General features: G+C 42.3%; 1 protein-coding gene across 1 annotated transcript; it reads left to right on the top strand.

Annotated features, from left to right (window-relative positions):
- Positions 1-9506: 9506 nt before the first annotated feature.
- Positions 9507-12595, top strand: LOC102707766 (2-acetamido-2-deoxy-D-galactose-binding seed lectin 2-like). The gene is given in 2 exon segments (XM_006653073.3): positions 9507-10392; positions 12423-12595. Coding segments are annotated over 2 exon segments (1059 nt in total).
- The last annotated feature ends 938 nt before the right edge of the window (positions 12596-13533 follow it).

The raw sequence follows: 13533 nt of genomic DNA, 5'->3' as shown, positions 1-13533 counted from the left end.
GCAGCGCCTCGCAAATCCCTCCCACCCGCCGTCCCTCTAGCTAATCGCTCGCCTCTCCTTTCTCTGCACCTGGCAAGAGGAGGCGGCTGGCCCTCGGCGTCGTGCCGGAGCTCCACTGGCCGCCGCGCCGCGCAGCAGTCCAACATCGTCCTTGTCGTCTCCGTCCTCCTCTCATCCTTGCCAAGCGTGGTGAGCGAAGGTTCGGAGAGCGAGAACGAGAGCGGGAGTGTGGTGACGATCGTGGTGGTGGTGGAGTAAGGGGAAGGAAGGCGAGCGGGGAGGTGTGGGCGGGAGGGAGGATCGGAGAGTAGGAGGGTTGCAGCGTCCGCCGGGGCGAAGCTGCTGCTGAGCAGGGTCCACATGTTGGCATTGGGCGGATTTGTCAGTGTCAGTGGGAGAGCTGATGCTGCCTTGCTGCCAGTGATGATTACACATTATGCGGATGATTAGGGCAGAGAATTGTTGGTCAATTCTAGAGTTTACTTTGTGTTTTGGTGGTTTTAGGCTTTGTGCAAGATCGTCGTTGTGAACTTCAAGTGTTCATGATGACGATGCTCACAATCTAGATAGTGCAATGGGGGCGCTTTGTTCAGTTGGATAGTACTAATATTTTTGTGTTAAGATTAGTGCTGTTCACATTTCGAGGAGTAGGTAGCAAGCACATTTCTTCAATAATCAAGTGGCACTAAGATTTAGTAGTTGTTGCTCCAATGAAACAAGACAAGAAATTGTCTTGGTGCATGAAAGCTTTAGATATAATGGCTTAATTACTGTGAGGCCACTACAAAAGGGATTGTTTCTATAGCAATCCATCATCATTTTCTTCATTTGCTTCTATTTTTTAAGGATAATATATTATTTCCTGTTTGATTTGCCGTATGAATATGAACTTTTTTTGATGGATTAGCACATTTGTTTATCAATGGTGATCTATAAAAAAAATCTTATATGATATTTTATTGGGTTTTACCTATATATTATTTTAGGAATGAGGATGGCCTGCTGCACTGTCCTTTGGAGTGTGCTTAGGAACAGAGTTTGGTTAACTTGAACTATCACGTAAAGTAGTGTTATTTTGCTTCTCAGTTATCACTGACGGGGCAATTTTTCAGGTAGGAAGATGTAACCCTTCCTAATTATTTGGTCGATCTAATGGTTGTTTTACCAGACTGTCTAATTGTTGTCTGCTTCTTTGTGATTCTAAATTGATAAGTATAGCTTGTGGACATTGCATCTCTCCGTGGTTCAGTGTTCATAAGCTGTTGTCTCACTCTCACACCAATTTATGCATGTAGGTTGGTACCTGTTTGTATTTTGGTAAATGCTCTGGTCATCGAGTAATCTTCTTTTAGATTCAACAAGATATGTGAACTGTGTTATGGGAGTTCGAGCATTTTCAAGGTTTACTTATTCTATTGTATTTTTTGTGGCTATTCTTACTGAAATAAGGTTGTCATTTCATGGTATCACATGTTATTGCAGTTATGGAGTTACCAAAACTGCAGCAAAATGCTTTTTGCTGCTGGGATTATCCCCTTTTGCATCCAGGTTGTAGAAGACTCCATATTTATTGTTGTTAGAATCCCTATAGGGGGTATGGGATTATTCAATGTGAAGGACATGTCTAGCCTTTGGTTATTATGTGGCCTTATGCTACCTTCATTTTTATTTGTTACTTATGAAGACAATTCTAGGGTTGATAAGTATCTGTGATTGTTTTTTTTTATTGCTAATGGGTGGTGTATCCACTCACCAAATTTACCATTTATGAAAAGAGTGGATGGCACTTGGTCATTCAATGTCAGCATGTTGATATTTCCAGATATGATGATCAGGTACAGGTAAGTAGAGATGCATCTTTCTTCTTGACTTAAATAATCCGAGAAATAAACCAGTTGATTATTACTGTTCAATTTATTAGTATTATGTTCACAACTTTGTCCAAGAATTACTTCTGAAAGATAATGGCTTCTTGGATCTTTGAAGGCTACAGGAGGTTCCTATGTTTTTTATGAAGAGGTTCAACAATAATGACATATGTGGACATGCTTTGCTGATTAGTACATGTCTATAACTATAAGTGCACGCTCACATGTGGAAGGCCATAAGTACACAAGATCGAGTACTAGTTGTCATTTTCTTTTGTTCTAATGGAAAGGGAGAAGTAACTGGTCATTGGTAAGACCAAAAGTATAATTAAGTTTGTATGGACCAATAAACCCAATGCTCTCATGTAGCTCCTTATTATAATCATATGATGTCCACTTCAATTATTTATTGATTAAATTACACACCATACAAACCATAGAAAAAATGAAAAATAATAATATGCAGGTGGCGCGCCATTGGCGTGCCCCAAAATCTAGTACAGAACAATGCATATATGCGTTGCTTGTATATCACAGCATAGCTATTTTTCTAAAACATATTATCAGTTGAAAAGACAATGCTAGGAGTAACTGACATGTCACGGACGTGGGCTCTATTAGTTGGGCTTCAGTGCTGAACCAATGGGTGGTCAGCTCTAGGCCCAACCGAACTCGTTACAAAAGCAAGCAACGCTGCAATATCCCAGCCTTCTAACCCACCCTAAATTGTTTTATCCAGTCCATGATTCTACTTTCGATTTGTATACTAAATAGTGGCGATACTAATTTTCTTTTAAAATATAAGCATTTTTTCGTGTTTCAACAGATGAATTTAGATCGTAAAGATTTATTTCGAGAAACACATATGAATGTTTATACTTTTGGAACGGAGAGAGCAGTTGATTACTGTTCTTGGGACTCGGGCATGCTTGGTTTAAGAGGACTTTTTTAGTCGCTGTCACATCGAGTGTTTGGACACTAATTAGAAGTATAAAAAAAGACTATTAATAAAACCCACCTTATACTCTGGACTATTTCGCGAGATGAATCTATTGAGCCTAATTAGTCCATGATTAGCGAATGTGGTGCTACAGTAAACATTTGCTAATCACGGCTTAATTAGGCTTAAAACATTTGTCTAATGAAATAGCATTTATTTATGCAATTAGTTTTATTATCCGTCTATATTTAATACTTCTAATTAACATCAAACATTCGATATAATAAGTGACTAAGAAAAGTCTCTACATCAAAACAGTCACCCAAAGATCTCCCATGTTTGACATCTGATTGGTGTTATCGATTTGGACGGTAACAATGCAGTACGTGGCCATACATACTTACCTGGCATGATGCATATGATTTGATTTGTGTGATAACTTGTGTTCCAAGTCCCAACTACATGTCGTACAGTTGACCTAGTGGTCTACCTACGATAATCTATTTTTATATGTGACCACTAATCGACGGGTCACCTATAAAGATCATTTATCGTAGGTAGCTGATTAAGGTAGTGTTTGGTTTTTTAAGTCATAGGACTAAAATTTAGTCAGTAGGCTAAAATCTTTAGTCTTTGTTGTTTGGTTAGAGAGACTAAAAGTGTATTATATATAGAAATTTTGGTTAGGGGTAGGTGTGAAAAAAAATTTTATTTCCAATAAGTACCTCTGGAATGGTCCTAATAGAGAAATATAATTTTTAGTCCCTTTAGCCTCTCCTGTTTTTGGGTTTTTAGGGACTAAACGAGATTAAAGTGAAGGAACTAATGAATTAGTCAAAATCGTGTGATAGTGCATTTTCGCTAGCGGTTGCACAGATCAAGTACAATGAGACTTATGTTAGATATATAGAGATAGACGGGCTAACCAACTATGAGCAAATAGAAAATTTATGGTCCAACAAGCAGTACCAAGTAGTGGAGGTATCACAGTCTGCACTATCCGATGAGTATGATCTAATGGGTGGGGGTGGGAGGTACTAGGAAGCACAGTACGCTGTTCTTGTTGGTGCCGCACGCACCCGTGGGCAACGACGTAATTTCACGATGCGGCCGATGTTTGGCCAGACTCAAGATTGGAACCTCCTAATCCTAGCTTTGCAGAGTTCTTCCTGATCGCCGCCTACGGCAAGAGGCTGGACCACATCGCGCCCAACGACAGCGTGCGGTGCGGGAGGTGGCAGCCGACTGGGGTGTGGATATGCGGTGCGGCGGTGTTCGGCTCGGCGGCGCGACGCGTGCAGGCGACACCGCGGCAGTGCGGCGCGTAGGTGTTAATGCCAGATTTTGGCAAATAGTTGTTATTGATTGAAACACGGTTAAGGACCGAATCGGATAAGAAGGATCGGATCGACTGGACGTAGGAAACTGGATGCGGAGCGATTACAGCCGATAGAGTCCAAATCGGACAAGGATGAGAGTCCGATTAGGCCCAAAGTTTGGAGATAGGTTCAGCATTTAACCGTGTGTTCGTGTAGTTTAATTAGGTTTTATTCCGGAGTTTGTTCAGGATTCTGGTATTTAATTAGAGTCCGGACAATGTAAAGTTAGTTAGTAGCGGATTCTTATCCGGTTAGGTTAGTTATTTCCCGGGGCTATAAATATAAGTGCCCACCGATCAACTTGCTTGAGCTTTCGGTGCGGGGTTTGTCAGCTTCACAATGTAAGTTCTAGTTCATCAAAACCCGTCGATCAATTAAGACAGAACTGTCTCGGTTAAGTCTGATCTTCTGCTTAGTTGATCGGCGGGCTGAGTTCTGTCATTATTTTAATCTGTTTTAGCTGAAGGTAATGGCAGTTCTCGATCAAGTCTTCGTAAGTTCTTTTGTCTGATCTGTTCGCATGGATCTTGTTAATTTGATTCTATTTCGGTTCGGTCCGATCAATTGGGTTCGCTAGGTTCATGATATCAGATTGGATTGGGGGCTTGCGAGGGCTTATCGCTGGAGTTTTAGCCATCATTACTTCGAGTAATTAATTGATTAGTTGGTTAAACTCGTCGATCTTCGTGTTTCTATGGTTATATCATGCGAAAATACGTACTGTCTCGGTTAAGTCTGATCTATGTATGTTTGGTATGATCTGTCCGTAGAAGTCTGTTCGATCGGCTGATTTTAATGGATTAGTTGATGGATTATGCTGGCTTGCTATCTGGTTATTTGCATGCTATAATATGCTGCTAATATCATGTATGATTGTGCCTAGATTTGTACTGTCTCGATTGGATTCGATCTTCTAGGTCTGATATAAGTATGCATGTTGGTAGTTGTTATTGTTTCACCTTAATAGTTAGTGTAGCAATCCATTTTATATCTAGTTCCATGCATAGTCTCACATCGGTGGTTAATCTCATGAGTGATAAGTTCTGTGATGGTCCAATCGGCCGACTGATCTTAAGACTGTCTCGGTTCGGTCCGATCTTTTAAGATTAGTTGGTTAATTGCGCTGCTTAGTGTTTATCCTACTTCTGATTCAGCCGATTGGGCATATTTACAATTTTAACCATGAAATTCCTGTAAAGCTGATCGATTAGTCTATCGACTAGGGTCCTGGAACGGTATCGGCTATCCGGCCGGTAGAGGTTTTGGGGTTAACTATTTTCCTATGTGTTAACATAGTTACAAGCCCAAAGGCCTATGACAGGTGATGCAGCACCATTTTTCTTCATTTGCGAACGACTTGGATGGAGTTGGATGATGATGCTAGATCCGTTGGAAAGAGGACTCCAAGATCTTTCCATCATGTACTCATAGACCCAAAACGGAGCTCGTATGAAGATTTGGCGGCCATTTAAATTCGAGTAATTAACTGATTAGTTGGTTAAACTCGTCGATCTTCGTGTTTCTATGGTTATATCATGCGAAAATACGTACTGTCTCGGTTAAGTCTGATTTATGTATGTTTGGTATGATCTGTCCGTAGAAGTCTGTTCGATCGGCTGATTTTAATGGATTAGTTGATGGATTATGCTGGCTTGCTATCTGGTTATTTGCATGCTATAATATGCTGCTAATATCATGTATGATTGTGCCTAGATTTGTACTGTCTCGATTGGATTCGATCTTCTAGGTCTGATATAAGTATGCATGTTGGTAGTTGTTATTGTTTCACCTTAATAGTTAGTGTAGCAATCCAGTTTATATCTAGTTCCATGCATAGTCTCACATCGGTGGTTAATCTCATGAGTGATAAGTTCTGTGATGGTCCAATCGGCCGACTGATCTTAAGACTGTCTCGGTTCAGTCCGATCTTTTAAGATTAGTTGGTTAATTGCGCTGCTCAGTGTTTATCCTACTTCTGATTCAGCCGATTGGGCATATTTATAATTTTAACCATGAAATTCCTGTAAAGCTGATCGATTAGTCTATCGACTAGGGTCCTGGAACGGTATCGGCTATTCGGCCGGTAGAGGTTTTGGGGTTAACTATTTTCCTATGTGTTAACACCGAAATTTGGTAGATTCCCGTAAGGAATTCGGATAAGGAAAGATGCAATCGCCGATAGAAATTTTATCCGGAAGAGTTCGAATCCGATAGGAAATCGTGAAGACCAAGGCTTGGCGGTGTAATTTATATGTTAATTAGAGTTAATTTGGATTTTATTTTATCTCTAAGAGATTAGAGTCTGATCGGGACTTATGTGTATTTTATCTAGTAGGAGTTAGATATAGAGTCAACATAGGACTAGTTTGTTATTTCTTTTTATCTATTAGGAGTTGTATATCGTGTCCAACACGACCTAGCCTCAACCCGAGGGTATAAATATGTATGACCGGGGTCATTGTTTTTCATCTACGAATCAATTAGATCAACTTCTTTCGGCGCATCGCCACCCTCTTTTCCGAGGTTTTTAACTCCGGCGGAACTTGGCACTTGACGCGGGGCTGCATCGCTTCTATTTCCAGCGGAGGGGTAAGTCCATCGTTCCGCTGGGCCACGGTAATCGTTCGACTAGATGAGAACTGTCTCGGTTCGGTCTAATCTTCTAATCTAGTTGCGGGATTGCTAGTTATCGTATCAATTTCAACTTAGATCACTTTCGTATTTTGAGTTGATCTGGTCGACCACTTTGGGCGATCTATGTTGGTTTGATATTCACTATTTGACATATTGAATCTAGTACTGTCTCGGTGAGGTCCGATCTAGTAGATTGCGTTTGTTAGATGGTTTATATCATATCGATGTATTTTGTTCATTGTTTTATCGGAGTAACAGCCGATAAGTTTCCAGTCATCGGCTCATTGGCTTGATAGCAATCTAGATCTATTTAGTATCTATCCTGACATTGCTAGGTTTAATCTTGAACCGTCTCGGTTAGGTCCGATCTTCTATGATTATTATTAGCAGTCTAGGTTAGGTATTTTATAGATCTTGGTTGTTTGTCCGCCGTCTATAGCCGATGATCTTTGCTGATCTACATGCTTATCATATTTACATCAATAGAGTAGCCGATTGCCTTACTGTGTTGTTTCTATACCAAACGACTCGATTTTGTTCCATCGGCAGTTATTTATATTGCATCGGCTTATGAGAATTACATGCAAATTGATTTTCGCCGATCGTAATATATGATTCATTGCTTATTCCAAGTAATTTGTCGGTTTATTTATTAGCCTATTGGATCTTCATGTTTCCTATGATCATATCGTGCTCGATTGCATACTGTCTTGGTTAAGTCTAATCTCTGCACGTCTAGTTCGATCTGGTTATAGGGGTTTGTCCGATCGACGAATAATAAGTAACTTGACGAATTACATTGACTGGCACGCCCACGCATTCTAAGAATTTAGGTCCTGCACTGGAGCTGTCTAAGATTGACTCCTAGGCCTTCGTGTGTGACGCGTTAACGTTTACATTTTGACGTCAACACTATGTTATATCTTGTCAGTTAAGGATCAAACTGACTGGCACGCCCAGTATTTTCTAAGAATTAGGTCCTGCACTGGAATGATCTAATATTAATTCCTAGGCCTACGTGTGTCCGTTGATTGTTGTTTTCAGCGTCAACAGTAAGCGGCCGCGGAGGGCAAGTGACGAGCTGGCAGTGGCGGATCCACCACCGGGGCTAGGGGTGCTTCAGCCCCCCTTGCCCCTCTGCGTCATTCTCTGCTTAGTACCGTGTCTAACGCGCCATTCTCTGCAAAAGATAATTAAGTGCCGAAGCCGCGTCGTACCGTGTCTAACGCGAGTCTACGCGGCATAAATAAATCTAGTACTACCACTTCCGGAATCTCTTACGTTTTATGGAAAAGAAAGCGCGTCTCCATTCATGTATATCAGGAAACACCACGCGGAGTTCCAGGAAATACACTGCCTCTTTCATCCATTGCATATGCAAGCAATCAACCAATGGTTAACACTCGCTCGGGGAACAAAATTAGACACTGACAGCATTTCCAGCCGATCCTTCATCGTATCATAATTTATTGTATGCTTAAAAAATAGAGCACCTTTCGTATTAAAAACTTAGTTTCTCTTTTCTTACTCCGTATCCAATGTCAACGGGAAAGAGCAGGAACAACATTCTATTATGAGCTCTGCTCCACCCGGCGAGTTGGGTGTAGGGCTGAAAACGGATCGGATAGTTTCCGTCCGCTCCGGAAAAAACGGATACGGAGGTAGCTCGGAGCGGATATTTTCTAGATAATTCAAATACGGATACGAATACGGATAATTTTCTTCGGATACAAATACGAATACGGCATGGCAGTTTTCAACGAATACGGATATTTCGACGGATATTCGAAGACTGTAATGAACGGATATCCGTGAACACCTAAAATCAGTTCAGCCCACTTGACATCAGGTCTGGCCCACCAACCAATTTACTACAAATAGCTTTTGTGCTATTAGTCTATCAGTATTTGTTGAACTCATTATGTGCTATGTGGTGGACTTATGTCACTTATCTGTTACCTGTAAAATTAAATGTAACGTATTTAATATATGATAAGGCCTAAAATGACAACTATCTCGATTAAGTTAGCTATATATGTTGTGCTATTTGTCTTTATGAACGGTTTGAGTGGTCTGTATGTTTCGAGAAATATTTATTTTCTTATTCGTGTTCGACTGCATCCGATCCTTATTCGTATTCGAGATAATTCGTATTTGTTTCTGTATCCAAGATATTCGTATCCGTTTCCGTATCCGCCTAAAATATGAAAACAAATACGGTACATGTGTTATCTGTCCGTATTCACTCCGTTTTCAGCCCTAGTTGAGTGCACCACGTAGCTGTGTTCATTTTCAGCTTTTACGTGAATGATGAAAGATTATCTGATTTTTGCGATATCTATTTAATAATATAAATGATGTATTTAGCTACTACAAACTTAAAAATATATTTAGAAATGTAAGATGATGAACATTTATATGAAACTTTTTGAAAAGAAAATACAATATTAGTAGTTCGGGAAGCGTGCACATAAAAAGCCGCCAAAAATTAAGCACGAAGAACACAGCCTACAAGAGAACTTCTGGAACGTCGTCATCTTTAAAGTTTTTAACTGGCAAAGATGACAACTTGATGGGTGGTACCAGCGGCTGGTTGTTAGCAGGTAGAATGGATCATACACTATATTTACCATTAATTGGCTGTCCTAATCAGATCACTGGCAAACCATGTCCGCCGTAGCAACAATGGCGGGGTTCCTTCACTACAGACTCTGCGCCGGCTACCTCCTCCTCCTCATCTTCCTATCCATGACATTGCCACCCGACGCAGCTCGCAGCTGCTTCATCGCTGCAGCACCAGCACCAGTATCCTTCAACTACAACTTCACCGGCGACAACCCATCCAGCTACCTCCACGAGCTGACATTCCAGGACGACGCGACGACGGAGCCGCAAACAATTGGCCCCGTCAACCTCACATGTAGCTTGATAATTTGCAAGCGCAGCGGCCGGATGACCTACGCTCGTCCGGTGCAACTCTACCACCAAGCCAATGGCGGCCGCACCGAGGTGGCCAGCTTCTTCACCAGCTTCACCTTCCCCATCGGCCCAATCAAGGGCAACTGCAGAGGGGATGGCATGGCTTTCTTCCTCGCCGGTTTCCCTTCCAAGGTGCCGTACCAGTCGGCCGGGGGCAACCTCGGGCTCATCTCTAACGGGGAGACCAACGCCCCTGCCTCGGACCAGTTCATCGCCGTCGAGTTCGACATCGGCAACGAATACGGCGTCGACGAGGAACGCCAAGACCACATCGCCATCGACATCAACTCTGTCAAGAGCTCTGTCAATAAAACGATCTTGCCCAACAACTTAACCCTCGACGGCAAAATGACAGCCGATATCTCCTTCGACGGCAGCACGCGGATGCTGGTCGCCTCCCTCCGGTTTCTTGACCATCCATCATTGTCTGCACCGCTTATTCAGGTGAGCGCAAAACTGGAAGGTCTGGTCACGTCGCCGTCGCTGCCGCAGCAGGTGGCCGTGGGGTTTTCTGCATCCACCGGCTTTTGCCAGGAGCTCAGTCAGATACTGTGATGGTCATTCAACTCAACCCTTTCGCTAATAGACAAAGGTACGGACATATATACTCCTATCTTTTTTACTCTATTAGCACGATGTCCGTATTTCGTCACGGGATAAAAAAATTTATTTATATAAAATTTATTAAAATATATGGCATGTACATGTACCATTTGTATATAATTTAACATTAATTCCACCAATAATATGGTTTCCACTACACTGTGGAGGTATATTTTATTGTTCAAATAATCAATGGTCATATTCAAAGCCAATTGAACATTTACTGTTCTACTCTGAGCTCGTCGACCAAAATAATCTCTGATATTTCTAAAGCGTTGAAACTCCTATTTAAAAGCATTTGCTTTTGAATCAAATTATACAGACATATATATATATAAAAGTTTGTCTATAAATTATTGTTTATTGCTAATATTACATACAAATAAGGCCGCATTCGGCTGGGTAAAAAGGAGTGTTAGTTATCCGGTATGAAAAACATAGTAATAGATTAATACATTATTAATTATTAAAAACATATAAAATAGATTAATATAAAATTTAAAGCAGCATTTCTTTTTAAAAAATATATAGTTTAGTAGCTCGGCAAACATACGCGTGAAAAACGAGAGAATCTAAATAAATAAACCGAAGTGGCCAACGCCTAAGTATAAGCATAAGGCAAGCAATAGGGCTTGCAATGTCCTCTTCTTTTCACACAAAGGACCTGGTCTTGAAGAACTAGTAGTACACAATCAGATACTGTCATGGTCCTTCAACTCAACCCTTGCGCTAGTAGACAAAGGTATGTACATTCAATCTCCCTTTTCTTCTTTCTCGTTTACATTCAGCTTTATCTTTTTACTTCTGTTTGTGCTCATAAGCTAAAATTTAAATCTTAAATTTGGAGTTGATTTGAGGGGTTTATCATATTTTATTTTCGAGCTTACCTTTTAAATTGCCAAGAATATATATTTAAAAGTTGTATTCACAATTATTTTTTATAAATATACCGTTTCACTTATTCGTAGAATAAGCCAAAAGGTGTGCACCTTGGGTAATAGAATGTTGAGGGCATCAACTCTATCGATGAGGACCCTCTTTAGTTTAAGAACATTGTTGCAGGAGTTTTACTCTCATCCTTCCTTTTGCACCTCGAGATACCGGTACCTCACGGTACAAAATCGTTTCTGATCGTTAGATCCAACAGTGCACATCCTACTTAGCTAAATCCAATGGTGAGAAACGATTTGGTACCTCGAGGTACAAAAGGAAGAATGGGAGTTTGCAGTTCATCAAGTTGTACCTAGAGGTACCAAAACATATCTGGTTGTTTATTTCCAGAGGGGTACGATAGGAAAAAGAAAAGGTGGAGAGTCTCACCGCCGCCTACTCCTCCTCCGCCTCAGCCTCCGTCGCCCTTGGCTACCGCTTATCCCTAGCCATGGCACCCTAGGGAAGAGAAGAACAAGACTTGCCACCGCCGTCCCTGTAGCCGGCCAGCTTTGTCATCGTACCCGCTTGGGCAGCGGCGAGACAGGGCAGGGGTGCGAGGGGAGCCGACGAGAAAGCTTCGTCGCCGTCTGGGTCACCCTAGGGAGGGAGCAACACACACGCTCCTGGCCCAAGCATCCTATCTAGTTAGTATCAACAAAATGGATCAGTCAGCCTCAATGTCTCTTTGAAAGCCTAAAATAGCGAATGAAGAACATCATAATTTGCAACTTACGAAATCATCCAAGATAAGTATAAATGCATTACCTTTGTCTGTAATTAGAGTGGTAAGCATCATTGTTTTTTGGGAATTGGGAGGGCACCAACTTGACGAAATTAAAATCAATGAGTATACAATAGATTAATTAGTAAATATGTATTATCAAGTTTCAAATAAATTATGTAATATAATACATAGTTAAATTTAAATCATACGATACTACTATCACTATTGTATAAGGTACCCTAGCATTGCCTCTAATTAAACACCATCCCACCAGCCCAAAATATGAACTGAGCAAAAGCACGTACGCATGCACACACGTGAACCCTTGTTCGATTAATACATCACACTAGATTTGGCCGCAGCAACAGACCATTTCTCAGCGAATTGCAAGGTTGGGAGGGGCGGCTTTGGGGTGGTCTACAAAGGACACCTGAAGCTGTTGGGTCGTGACGTTGCTGTGAAGAAGATACTGAAGGAGCTCGGCTTAAAGGTATCTATCAACTGGATGAGGATGTCAAATATTATCTTGCAGTAACAGAAAAAACAATGATGCAGCAAGCTCCACCGGCGCCGTGGCTGCGAACTCCTGCCATAGCGTGGCGGCCGCCGCTGTCTCCTGTCGCTCATGGCCACCGCCTCCTAGACCAGCTGGTTCGCTGCCGCAGCAGCTTCGGCATCTGCTGCCGCTAGGGGGAGGAGGAGGAGTAGAAAGAGGCAAACAGGGGAGCGGTGGCGGCGCGGGTGAAGCTGCCGCTGGGGACATTTCGGAGCGAGCCGCTGAGCGTCCAGTAGCAGCGGCAGGACGTGGATTACTTTTTAACTATCCCGTCCCGACGGATGGCACGCCGTTGTATAGTTTTTCCGAATATTCAAATATTATTGTGGATCAGGTACAAAATAACTAAAGACATTGGCTCGACTCTCTTTTATCTCCATCACGAGTGCGACCCATTCATCGTGCACAGAGATATCAAACCGGACAACATACTCTTAGATGGCAATTTCAACGCCAAGCTCGCCGATTTTGGCCTGTCGAGGATTGCGAACCCAAACAATGTAACGCTACAGACAGTGGCTACAGGCACGAACTGGTACATGGATCCTCAGTACAGGAAACACGGCAATCTCAAGCTGAATCGTAGCTCGGACGTCTACAGCTTCGGAGGCGAAGCCGAGGTTGCCCCCGGCCGTCCACGGTGGTCGTTTCTTCGGAGGCGAAGCCGAGGTTGCCCCCGGCCGACTTGGGCGGCACCTTCGATGGGTAACTGTCGAGGAAGAAGGCCATGCCATCACCTCTGCAAGTGACGTTGTTGATCAGGCTAATGGTGAAGGTGAGGCTGGTAGAGAAGCTGGCCACCTCGGTGCGGCCACTGGCCTGGTCGTAGAGCTGCACCGGATGAGCATAGGTCATCCGGCCCTCACGGCAAAGTGGATATAGGTGCAGGTCAGGTTGACCAGCTCATCTTGCAGCGT

This window comes from Oryza brachyantha, chromosome 4, assembly GCF_000231095.2.
Source record: "Oryza brachyantha chromosome 4, ObraRS2, whole genome shotgun sequence".
Lineage (NCBI taxonomy): Eukaryota > Viridiplantae > Streptophyta > Magnoliopsida > Poales > Poaceae > Oryza > Oryza brachyantha.
This window is presented reverse-complemented; position numbering and strand designations above follow the sequence as displayed.